Below are 12,203 nucleotides of genomic sequence, written 5' to 3'. Positions count from 1 at the left end.
TTCCAGTCCTTGTGCTAAGCTAGGCTAGCTGCTCCCCACTGCTTCCAGTCCTTGTGCTAAGCTAGGCTAGCTGCTCCCCCACTGCTTCCAGTCCTTGTGCTAAGCTAGGCTAGCTGCTCCCCACTGCTTCCAGTCCTTGTGCTAAGCTAGGCTAGCTGCTCCCTACTGCTTCCAGTCCTTGTGCTAAGCTAGGTTAGCTGCTCCCCACTGCTTCCAGTCCTTGTGCTAAGCTAGGTTAGCTGCTCCCCACTGCTTCCAGTCCTTGTGCTAAGCTAGGTTAGCTGCTCCCCACTGCTTCCAGTCCTTGTGCTAAGCTAGGTTAGCTGCTCCCAGTCCTTGTGCTAAGCTAGGTTAGCTGCTCCCAGTCCTTGTGCTAAGCTAGGTTAGCTGCTTCCAGTCCTTGTGCTAAGCTAGGTTAGCATGCAGATGGACCTCTCTCTGTGGCCACTGGACACAAGAGATGGAACTGATATCAATCTTAGAGATGCACTCATCCACCTTTCTCAGTTCTGATGTAAATGTTGAGGAGTGTCCTTTTAACACACAACAACAACGGACCGTATCGAGGCGTGTGGCACAATAGTGGGCCTGGATATATAACGGTAGAAACAAAAGAGCTCTTGTTTACAAAATAAAACTAAAGAAACGACACCTCCCCCTGTGACTCCTTACGGGGGGGGGGGGGGGGGGGGGGGTTACAAGGTAGGAAACCAACACAGACAAGAGTTATGGGTGACGTCTCGAGGGTAACGCAGTCCCTCCCGTGTCCCTAAACATGGGCACTTCAGACGGAGAGACTGACGGGAGTCGCATCGCTCTCCTCCTCCTCCTCCTCCTCCCTGAGGCCTGACGGAGAGAGAGAGGACATCTGCTGCAGACAGGCCCGTCTGTTAAGCTGCAGGCGGCACGACAACGCTGCTCTGGGACCAGTTGTTACGGATGGTTTATTAGTCAAGGCCACGGTTATGGTTGTAGTTATGGCGATGGAGTGGTGAGTGGGGGGGGGGGGCCGTACGGGTACAATAAGCGATCCTCATTGTCCGACAGAGGGGGCTGTCTGTGGAGGGTTTGGCTGAGTATAAGTAGTCAGTTTACTAGATACACACACAAAACATGTGGGCTGTAGTGCACAGCCTCGTCTCACAAGATACACATGTAATATACCTGGTGTTAGGCACAGGACGGAAACAATGTTACAACTCGTCGTTTGAAGACACAGGTTGACGTGGATTACAGGACGGAAACAATGTTACAACTCGTCGTTTGAACAGTTAGACATGGATTACAGGACAGAAACAATGTTACAACTCGTTGTTTGAACAGTTAGACATGGATTACAGGACAGAAACAATGTTACAACTCGTCGTTTGAACAGTTAGACATGGATTACAGGACAGAAACAATGTTACAACTCGTCGTTTGAACAGTTAGACATGGATTACAGGACAGAAACAATGTTACAACTCGTCGTTTGAACAGTTAGACATGGATTACAGGACAGAAACAATGTTACAAGAAGCGGTTAACAAGCAGAACAGATTCAGGGTAACTGCGGGTTACATTTAAGACTTTTAAGACCTTTTTAAGACCTTTTTAAGACCACTTAGAGCCAAATGTAATACCAATTTCACAACCATACTAGCAAAAACGCATAGAAGACACTGAACTGGCGGCTGCACTTGCATGCCAATTTAAATGATTGTACGTGCCATGCAAGCTCCCGGTAGCCCCGCTTGAATACAAAAACATTACATACTGTATGTATTTAATATTGGTAGTGTGGTAGTGAAAGGGTTAATCTCCCGACAACTGGGCTGCCCCCCAAAAATGTAATACCTATGAAATTTCAGATTTCATAAAAAGATTTGGCGGCTAAGTGGCGCAGTGGGCAAGGCGCTCGCCACTAACGCAGGAGATGCTGGGTTCGAGCCCAGCTCTCGGCGTTGCTTCCGGCTTGGCTGGTCGTCCGCACTAATACACATTGGCAGTATTAGGGGGTGGGAAAGCCGGAGGGTGGAGATCGGACGTTGTGGACAGAGACTCCTACAGGTCGGTTGGTGCGCCTGTACAGCAGAATCAGGAAGTATCGGGGGCAGCGTGAGCCTCCCACGCGTTACTCCTCGCCACTGAGAGATCGAGCTGCGCAGGTGAAAAGATGCGACGGCTGCCTCCTCGAGTACCGGAGGGGACACGTGATGCAAGGCTTCGTCCACATTGCAGCCGACCAGTGGGAGGCATGGTCTAACAACGTTCGAGACAGGGGAGGGTAGAATTGGACAATACGAAATTGGGATGGGAGAAAAATAGAAAATGGGGAGAAAAAGTAGAAAAAAAAGAAAAAAAAATCATAAATTCTATTTCAGATTTTTTTTTTAGATTTCGAATACCTTTTTAAGGCCTTAAATTGAGAATTAGTCTTTTTAAGACTTTCTAATAGCCCGCAGATACACCGAGATGTGCCCCGGCGGGCGGGCGGGGGCCAGTGACTGGAGCAGGGCACCGCCACCCGCCACCACAGCGAGGCACGAGACCCTGCGAGACACAGCCAGCTCTCACGTCATCTAAGAGGAGGAGCGCCACAACAACCGGCACATTGTGACCAATCAACAACAAGACGCCGTGTGTTAGTTAGTGGGCACAGCAGGCCGCGCGGCACAAAGGAGCAGCCATTCCTAGAGCGAGAGACGACAAACAACGACCAAGAGAGAGAGAGAGAGAGGGAGAGAGCCAGAGAGGTTAGAACAAGATCAGCCGCGAGAGAGAGGCACACGACACCATCCAGGTAGAGAACTGGTAGAGAGACGGACGGGCGGAGAGAGAGAGAGAGAGGTTAGAGAGGCCTGGAGATGTCAGCGCAGCGCTCCTCCTACGGGAGACGAAGAGGGTTTAGTCTTGGTTAGAAGAGGCAGCGGAGGGAGAGCGCGTGGCTGAAAGAGAGCGGGCGCCTGTGAAGAAGAAGAGAGGGCAAGGCGAGCCTCCGCTTGGACGGACTCAGAACACAACGGTTATCGCACAGCAACAAAGTAGGGATGGGCATAGATTTATTCCGAATAGTCGTTAAAATCTAAATAGTTTACGCTAATATTGTTTTTCCTGGATTTTTGATTTTTTTTTGTCCTTGTTTTTACCGGGCACCTACACTGTGTGGGTGTATCGAGAGGGGACCCTTATTAACCCTTTCACTGCCACACGACAGAAGGTTAGCCCTTTACTATCACACAACCGACAACGATGCTCCATCATTTAGCATCATTAGCTCCGCAAATGCGGAGCTAATGATGCTAATGATGGAGCATCGCCGTCGGTTGTGTGATAGTAAAGGGCTAACCTTCTGTATTGTCACAGTGAAAGTTAACCGGCTGTCGTGTGGCAGTGAAAGGGTTAACTCTGCTGAACGTGGGCACGCTGGGCACAGCTCGCCAGCTAGCCAGCTAGCACGACAGTCGGAGAACAACAGCTGGGAGAACGCTTTTGTACGTTTCGTCCATGTTGTCGTTTCACCGAGTTCACACGTTTCAAGCGTCAGTGATTGTGACATTCATAATTAATGCTTTTTTGTTCCCCCGGAAATACGCTACAGCCTGGTCCGCTGGCGTTAGCCGTTAGCAATGACAGCAGCTGGCTCGCTCGCTCGTTTGATTGATTGATTATTAGGGATGGGTACCGAATTCGGTACTTTTGAGGTACCGAACCGAAACACGTCGGTACTACCGAGTATCTAATCAAGTGAGAAAAAAAAAACTTTTTTCTTTTCATGTCAACGTTCACACGCACAAAATATGCTTACCTAGGATTTGACTTGATTCAACAACAAAGCAGTCGGAGCAATGACAAGCCGAAAACTGTCTAAATTGTAGTTATTTGAAGTTTGGATTTTTTTTTTTACGACTGAGGTAGGTAAATTAAATGTATTGAGACTAAAGTACAGAAAAAAGGTACCGTTGGGTACCGGTATCGATTCACAGGTACTGGTACCGGTATCGGTTCAAATGTGAAAGGTACCCATCCCTATTGATTATGTCACATTTTTGCCCATCCCTACAACAAAAGCACCGCGTAGGGGCTCGAACCCGAGCCGTCCCGGCGAGCGGGTGAACATCAGAGAGGTGCATGCTGGTTATTATTCACAGAGTGATGCAGACGGGCGTTAGGAGACGGGTGATCCGTGTGTTCATGCTAGCCACCTTGATGGTCTGTCGTCCCCTTATCAGACACGGCGGGGCTCTGCGCTCTGCCTCCACCTACTCTCGAGAGGGAGGAGCTTCTTTTCTTCAGGGAGGGGCCTATGGATAAGAGTCAGAGTCTGGTTATCATAGATATATATATATATATATATATCACTAGATGACTCACCCACGCTGCTGGCCAACGGAGACCAACGGAGACAGACGTTTGCCACATGGCGGCCATCTTGTGTGGGTGGAGCACGCCCGCTCACAACATGCGTGTCTATGGTGCATGTACTATTGAAATAACCATAGCGTGGTCAATTTTCAACCGTTTGGTTTGTTAAAAACGTTAGAGATGTAGTTATCATACTGCGTACTTATAATGGACTTTCATATATAAAAAAAAAAAATAATAATTCGTCCAAACAAGAATCATAGCCATGTTAATAACGTTTGTAATAAACCAAACCGTTTGTAAATCCGTCAAGATTTCAGCAAGTTTAAGAGTATTTTTGTTTGTGCAGATCATCACCTTAAAGCAGTAGTCCACTCAAGCAAGATGGCCGCCGGTGAACTACGGGGGAGACTCCGCCTTGAGCCATCTAGTGTTTATATATATCTATGATGGTTACAGCCGGTCTGGTACAGCGATGGGAAGTCCCCCGCGTACCCTTGTACTCGTCTTCACCACTAATTAAATATATTGTTTACACCGTTTCTTTTACACTCATATTTTTATATTCAGAGTTAGTTATATTGTTAACACTGTCTATTTGTCTTGTATTTTTTAATTCAGATTTAATTGTATTGCTTATATATCGTCTTTCTGCCATTACCCTGCCCACACCTGTACCCCCCCTCTGCCTCATTCTGCTATGACGCCCCAAATTTCCCCTAAAGGGGATCAATAAAGATCCAATATTATCTCATCTTGTTTGTTATTATGTTATTACCAATCCAATAAGACTGCATCCAAATACACAACGGTCTCTATTCTTATCAATAGTTTAAATGTGCAGGACCGTTGATTTAAATCCGACTGTAACTAGCACCGTTACACTGTTGATTTAAATCTGACTGTAACTAGCACCGTTACACTGTTGATTTAAATCTGTGACTGTAACTAGCACCGTTACACTGTTGATTTAAATCTGACTGTAACTAGCACCGTTACATTGTTGATTTAAATCTGACTGTAACTAGCACCGTTACACTGTTGATTTAAATCCGACTGTAACTAGCACCGTTACACTGTTGATTTAAATCTGACTGTAACTAGCACCGTTACACTGTTGATTTAAATCTGTGACTGTAACTAGCACCGTTACACTGTTGATTTAAATCTGTGACTGTAACTAGCACCGTTACACTGTTGATTTAAATCTGACTGTAACTAGCACCGTTACATTGTTGATTTAAATCTGACTGTAACTAGCACCGTTACACTGTTGATTTAAATCTGACTGTAACTAGCACCGTTACACTGTTGATTTAAATCTGACTGTAACTAGCACCGTTACACTGTTGATTTAAATCTGACTGTAACTAGCACCGTTACACTGTTGATTTAAATCTGACTGTAACTAGCACCGTTACACTGTTGATTTAAATCCGACTGTAACTAGCACCGTTACACTGTTGATTTAAATCTGACTGTAACTAGCACCGTTACACTGTTGATTTAAATCTGACTGTAACTAGCACCGTTACACTGTTGATTTAAATCTGACTGTAACTAGCACCGTTACACTGTTGATTTAAATCAGACTGTAACTAGCACCGTTACACTGTTGATTTAAATCTGACTGTAACTAGCACTGTTACACTGTTGATTTAAATCAGACTGTAACTAGCACCGTTACACTGTTGATTTAAATCTGACTGTAACTAGCACCGTTACACTGTTGATTTAAATCGGACTGTAACTAGCACCGTTACACTGTTGATTTAAATCTGACTGCAACTAGCACCGTCACACTGTTGATTTAAAGCTGACTGCAACTAGCACCGTTACACTGTTGATTTAAATCTGACTGTAACTAGCACCGTTACACTGTTGATTTAAATCTGACTGTAACTAGCACCGTCACACTGTTGATTTAAATCTGACTGTAACTAGCACTGTTACACTGTTGATTTAAATCTGTGACTGCAACTAGCACCGTTACACTGTTGATTTAAATCTGACTGTAACTAGCACCGTTACACTGTTGATTTAAATCTGACTGTAACTAGCACCGTTACACTGTTGATTTAAATCTGACTGTAACTAGCACCGTTACACTGTTGATTTAAATCTGACTGTAACTAGCACCGTTACACTGTTGATTTAAATCTGACTGTAACTAGCACCGTTACACTGTTGATTTAAATCTGACTGTAACTAGCACCGTTACACTGTTGATTTAAATCCGACTGTAACTAGCACCGTTACACTGTTGATTTAAATCTGACTGTAACTAGCACCGTTACACTGTTGATTTAAATCTGACTGTAACTAGCACCGTTACACTGTTGATTTAAATCTGACTGTAACTAGCACCGTTACACTGTTGATTTAAATCAGACTGTAACTAGCACCGTTACACTGTTGATTTAAATCTGACTGTAACTAGCACTGTTACACTGTTGATTTAAATCAGACTGTAACTAGCACCGTTACACTGTTGATTTAAATCTGACTGTAACTAGCACCGTTACACTGTTGATTTAAATCGGACTGTAACTAGCACCGTTACACTGTTGATTTAAATCTGACTGCAACTAGCACCGTCACACTGTTGATTTAAAGCTGACTGCAACTAGCACCGTTACACTGTTGATTTAAATCTGACTGTAACTAGCACCGTTACACTGTTGATTTAAATCTGACTGTAACTAGCACCGTCACACTGTTGATTTAAATCTGACTGTAACTAGCACTGTTACACTGTTGATTTAAATCTGTGACTGCAACTAGCACCGTTACACTGTTGATTTAAATCTGACTGTAACTAGCACCGTTACACTGTTGATTTAAATCTGACTGTAACTAGCACCGTTACACTGTTGATTTAAATCTGACTGTAACTAGCACCGTTACACTGTTGATTTAAATCTGTGACTGTAACTAGCACCGTTACACTGTTGATTTAAATCTGACTGTAACTAGCACCGTTATACTGTTGATTTAAATCTGAGACTGTAACTAGCACCGTTACACTGTTGATTTAAATCTGTGACTGTAACTAGCACCGTCACACTGTTGATTTAAATCCGACTGTAACTAGCACTGTTACACTGTTGATTTAAATCTGTGACTGTAACTAGCACCGTTACACTGTTGATTTAAATCTGACTGTAACTAGCACTGTTACACTGTTGATTTAAATCTGACTGTAACTAGCACCGTCACACTGTTGATTTAAATCTGACTGTAACTAGCACCGTTACACTGTTGATTTAAATCTGACTGTAACTAGCACCGTCACACTGTTGATTTAAATCTGACTGTAACTAGCACCGTCACACTGTTGATTTAAATCTGACTGCAACTAGCACCGGTACACTGTTGATTTAAATCTGACTGTAACTAGCACCGTCACACTGTTGATTTAAATCTGACTGTAACTAGCACCGCTACACTGTTGATTTAAATCTGACTGTAACTAGCACCGTTACACTGTTGATTTAAATCTGACTGTAACTAGCACCGTTACACTGTTGATTTAAATCTGACTGTAACTAGCACCGTTACACTGTTGATTTAAATCTGACTGTAACTAGCACCGTCACACTGTTGATTTAAATCTGACTGTAACTAGCACCGTCACACTGTTGATTTAAATCTGACTGTAACTAGCACCGTTACACTGTTGATTTAAATCTGACTGTAACTAGCACCGTTACACTGTTGATTTAAATCTGTGACTGTAACTAGCACCGTTACACTGTTGATTTAAATCCGACTGTAACTAGCACCGTTACAGTTGATTTAAATCTGTGACTGTAACTAGCACCGTTACACTGTTGATTTAAATCTGACTGTAACTAGCACCGTTACACTGTTGATTTAAATCTGACTGTAACTAGCACCGTCACAGTTGATTTAAATCTGACTGTAACTAGCACCGTTACACTGTTGATTTAAATCTGTGACTGTAACTAGCACCGTTACACTGTTGATTTAAATCCGACTGTAACTAGCACCGTTACACTGTTGATTTAAATCTACAGAGATGTACTGGATGTCCCCCTAAGCACCGCTACACTGTTGACTTTAAAGGCTGCCAAGTGAACGCCCCTCTGGCTACAATTAGCTCATAGCCGCACTATAGATCCGTCACGCTGCCTGTAGAGCCGTCAGAGTTGCAGCTATGCTCGATGAACCCACTGGGTCAGTAGCTCCTAACCTCCATCTATAGACAGGTTATGGAACGCAGTTTTCTATGTTTGAGAACTTTGTTGTGTGAGGGGAGGCGGGGGGGGGGGGGTCTGTTGTGCACCTGTCTGGTCCCTCTGTGGCTTTTTGCCATCGTCCTTAGCAGCTTCAGCAGCTTTGCTGTCGCTAGGCAACCGGTTACAAGATGAACTCCTCCGCTTAACACCTGAGAGACCAGATGATGAAACAGCACAGTGACTCTGGATGACAACACAACACACAGCTCGGCTTCAGCAGAGAGGAAACCAGAGGTATTCATAACCCTGGGGACGAGAGACATAGTGATGTAAACACAAAGAGAGAGAGACAAAGAGAGAGAGAGAGAGAGAGAGAGAGAGAGAGAGAGAGAGAGAGAGAGAGAGAGAGAGAGAGAGAGAGAGAGAGAGAGAGAGAGAGAGAGAGAGAGAGAGAGAGAGAGACAGAGAGAGAGAGAGAAAAAGACAAGAGGGAGAGAGATAATGAGAAAAGAGGAGAGAGAAAGACAGACAGAGGGGGAGAGAGAGGGGAGAGAGAGACAGAGAGAGAGGAGAGGTGAGAGAGACAGAGAGGAGAGAGGGAGGGAGAGACAGAGAGAGACAAGCAGAGGAGAGAGGGATAGAGAGGAGAGAGAGAAAAAGACAGAGAGGAGAGACAGAGAGGGAGGAGAGGGGAGAGAGATAAACAGAGAGGAGAGACAGACAGACAGGGAGAGAGAGAAGAATCATTATCGGAGCAGTAAACCGGTCTGGCCGCTGGGCCTCCAGGAAAAGGAAGCTGTGGAAAGAAGATATGATTGAACCCACGATGGTGATTGTTATCATTATCATCACTGCAGTCGGAAACACTGCTTTCCCTTTAAATCACACACCAGGCAGAATCACACAGAGAAGCAGCCTGTCGTGGCGAGGCAGGGGTGAGACGGGTGGTGCCGACGGGTGAACAGATCGCTGCTGTCTCTACGGCGGGCAGAGTCAACGGCTGAATCAGGATATCATGCTGCTGATTTGTCATTGGCTGTGACCAGAGTCTGGTTTACCCGTGTCTCTCCGTCTCGCCCGCCCTCTCTCCCTCTCTGTGCTCCAGTGAGCCTGTGTGTCGAGTCCCGGGACACGAGGAGGAGGAGGAGGAAGTGGGTCAGCGTTCACTAGGAGGGCGAGAAGCTGGGTGTTTGTTCCAGGCAGTCGACAGTTCAACCAGCGGCCAGGTCTCGCAAAACACTCGTTTCAAAACATCATGATATATATTATATATATATATCTGATCTCTGGCTAATGAATGACAAATTGCCATTCCTCCGTGTTGTGGACTGCAACGTAGAGAGGTTGGCGGGTGGGGACAGTGGTTCTCAAGCTGGGAGTCTGGAAGAATTTGGGGGTTGCAAAAATATATAAAAAAAGACATCATGTTTATAATTGTTGGTATATATACAGTACCAGTGAAAGGGTTGGACGCACCTTCTGTTCAATGAGTAAGTGTGTCCAAATTGATTGGTATTTGGTACCGATATATATATAGATATACATATTCCAACCATTATAAAACATTGATGATCTATTTTTACATATTTCTAGCATTTGTATATATTTTTGCAATACATATAATATGTATACACACTAGGGGTGTAACGGTACACAAAAACCACGGTACGGTACGTAACGTCACAGTGACCAATCGCAGCCACTCTTATTGTCTGGGACCAAATACGGCCACGCCCCATTCCCAGTAAAAAGTGGGAATCTCTAGAATGGGTTTCGGGCGACGCTGTATACGGAAGTGACTCTCAAGGTGACGATTAGACAACACTTTCTGTTGTCAGTAGATGGCAGCATTGGTTTAAAATTAAAAGGTGAAAATGTTGAAAACTACAACAATACACTTCCCAGGATCCTTAGCACAGGTCACAGGTCACTGGGATGTGTCTATTCTTCGATGTGATCTGAACAGCGGTAAACTATTACTGCGGCCTCAGTATAGCGACCGCGAATGGTAAACTAATTATCTTAACAAAAGTGCGCTGGTAGCGTTACATATGTTGTCTAAAGGGGGACATATGGTACAATTTAAGATTTTATTGATAATCTGCATATAAAGGACAACATAAAGCATCGTTAATTTGTAAGAAACCTCAATGAAAACGGTAATATTCGCTATCGTTATGAAAATGTGATAGAATCCTATAAAAATGTGGACGCATTTGGTCTACGTTCCGTTACCTCGGTTTTGAAGTCAAGGTTCGGTACGGGTTTTCGGTACAGTGGGGGAAAGTTTGGGCTTTCCATGTTCCACTCAGGGGTGATGTAGTGTGCAGTAACTAATTGTACTTGTAGGGCCGTCAACGAATAATCTATATTGAAATTAATAATCGAATTTCTTTAAAAAACAATAATAATTATATTAGATTGTGGAAAAAAAACAGCCCCCGGTGGGCGGTCGTTAGTGGTTAACATACCGTTGTATTAGTTCGGTACACAGCACAGCCGTTCGGTACGGTACACACTGAAACGGTTCGGTACGGATACGTGTACCTTTACACCCCTAATACACACACATTTAAAGCCCTCCTCCAATAATTAATCAATTTAAATAGCCTGAAAAAGGGTAAATAAAAACACTTTGTGTCAAAGATCACCATTCTATCAACTATGTTGGTGGGTCAATATAGTGGCCGTAAAGCAAAAAGGTTGAGAACCACTGGGTTAGGAGACAGTACAGGGAGGAGGGGGGGGGGGGGGGGCGGGAGACTGGGAGACACTGGGTTAGGACACAGGACAGGGAGGAGGGGGGGGGACACTGGGTTAGGAGACAGTACAGGGAGGGGGAGACACTGGGTTAGGACACAGGACAGGGAGGGGGGGGGACAGCGTGGGGGGAGACACTGGGTTAGGAGACAGTACAGGGAGGGGGGGGGCAGCGTGGGGGGAGACACAGTACAGGGAGGAGGGGAGACACTGGGTTAGGACACAGGACAGGGAGGAGGGGGGGACAGCGTGGGGGGAGACCCTGGGTTAGGAGACAGTACAGGGAGGGGGGGGACAGCGTGGGGGGAGACACAGTACAGGGAGGAGGGGGAGACACTGGGTTAGGACACAGGACAGGGAGGAGGGGGGACAGCGTGGGGGGAGACACTGGGTTAGGACACAGGACAGGGAGGGGGGGGGACAGCGTGGGGGGAGACACTGGGTTAGGACACAGGACAGGGAGGGGGGGGACAGCGTGGGGGGAGACACTGGGTAAGACACAGGACAGGGAGGAGGGGGAGACACTGGGTTAGGACACAGGACAGGGAGGAGGGGGAGACACTGGGTTAGGACACAGGACAGGGAGGGGGGGGGACAGCGTGGGGGGAGACACTGGGTTAGGACAGTACAGGGGAGGAGGGGGGGACAGCGTGGGGGAGACACTGGGTTAGGACACAGGACAGGGAGGAGGGGGGGACAGCGTGGGGGGAGACACTGGGTTAGGACACAGGACAGGGAGGGGGGGGGGACAGCGTGGGGGGAGACACTGGGTTAGGAGACAGGACAGGGAGGAGGGGGGGACAGCGTGGGGGGAGACACAGGGTTAGGAGACAGTACAGCGTGGGGGGAGACACTGGGTTAGGAGACAGTACAGCGTGGGGGGAGACACTGGTTAGG

The 12,203-nt window shown here is 46.0% G+C and overlaps 1 protein-coding gene across 1 annotated transcript in view; it reads right to left on the bottom strand.

Moving 5' to 3' along the window:
* The window catches only part of map7d3 (MAP7 domain containing 3), a 121,943-nt gene that overhangs the window by 46,830 nt on the left and 62,910 nt on the right, over window positions 1-12,203 (bottom strand). The window contains exons 7-9 of the mRNA XM_084331365.1: window positions 9,605-9,712; window positions 8,654-8,755; window positions 4,185-4,283 (exon numbers count right to left, since the gene is read on the bottom strand). Of these exons, the coding sequence (XP_084187491.1) occupies window positions 4,185-4,283; window positions 8,654-8,755; window positions 9,605-9,712 (309 nt within the window). The remainder of the gene's footprint in view (window positions 1-4,184; window positions 4,284-8,653; window positions 8,756-9,604; window positions 9,713-12,203) is intronic.

The sequence above is a fragment of the Notolepis coatsorum genome (assembly GCF_963971535.1).
Source record: "Notolepis coatsorum genome assembly, chromosome: 16".
Classification (NCBI taxonomy): Eukaryota; Metazoa; Chordata; class Actinopteri; order Aulopiformes; family Paralepididae; genus Notolepis; species Notolepis coatsorum.
The sequence above is the reverse complement of the archived record's forward strand: the minus strand, read 5'-3'. Positions and strand labels throughout refer to the sequence as shown.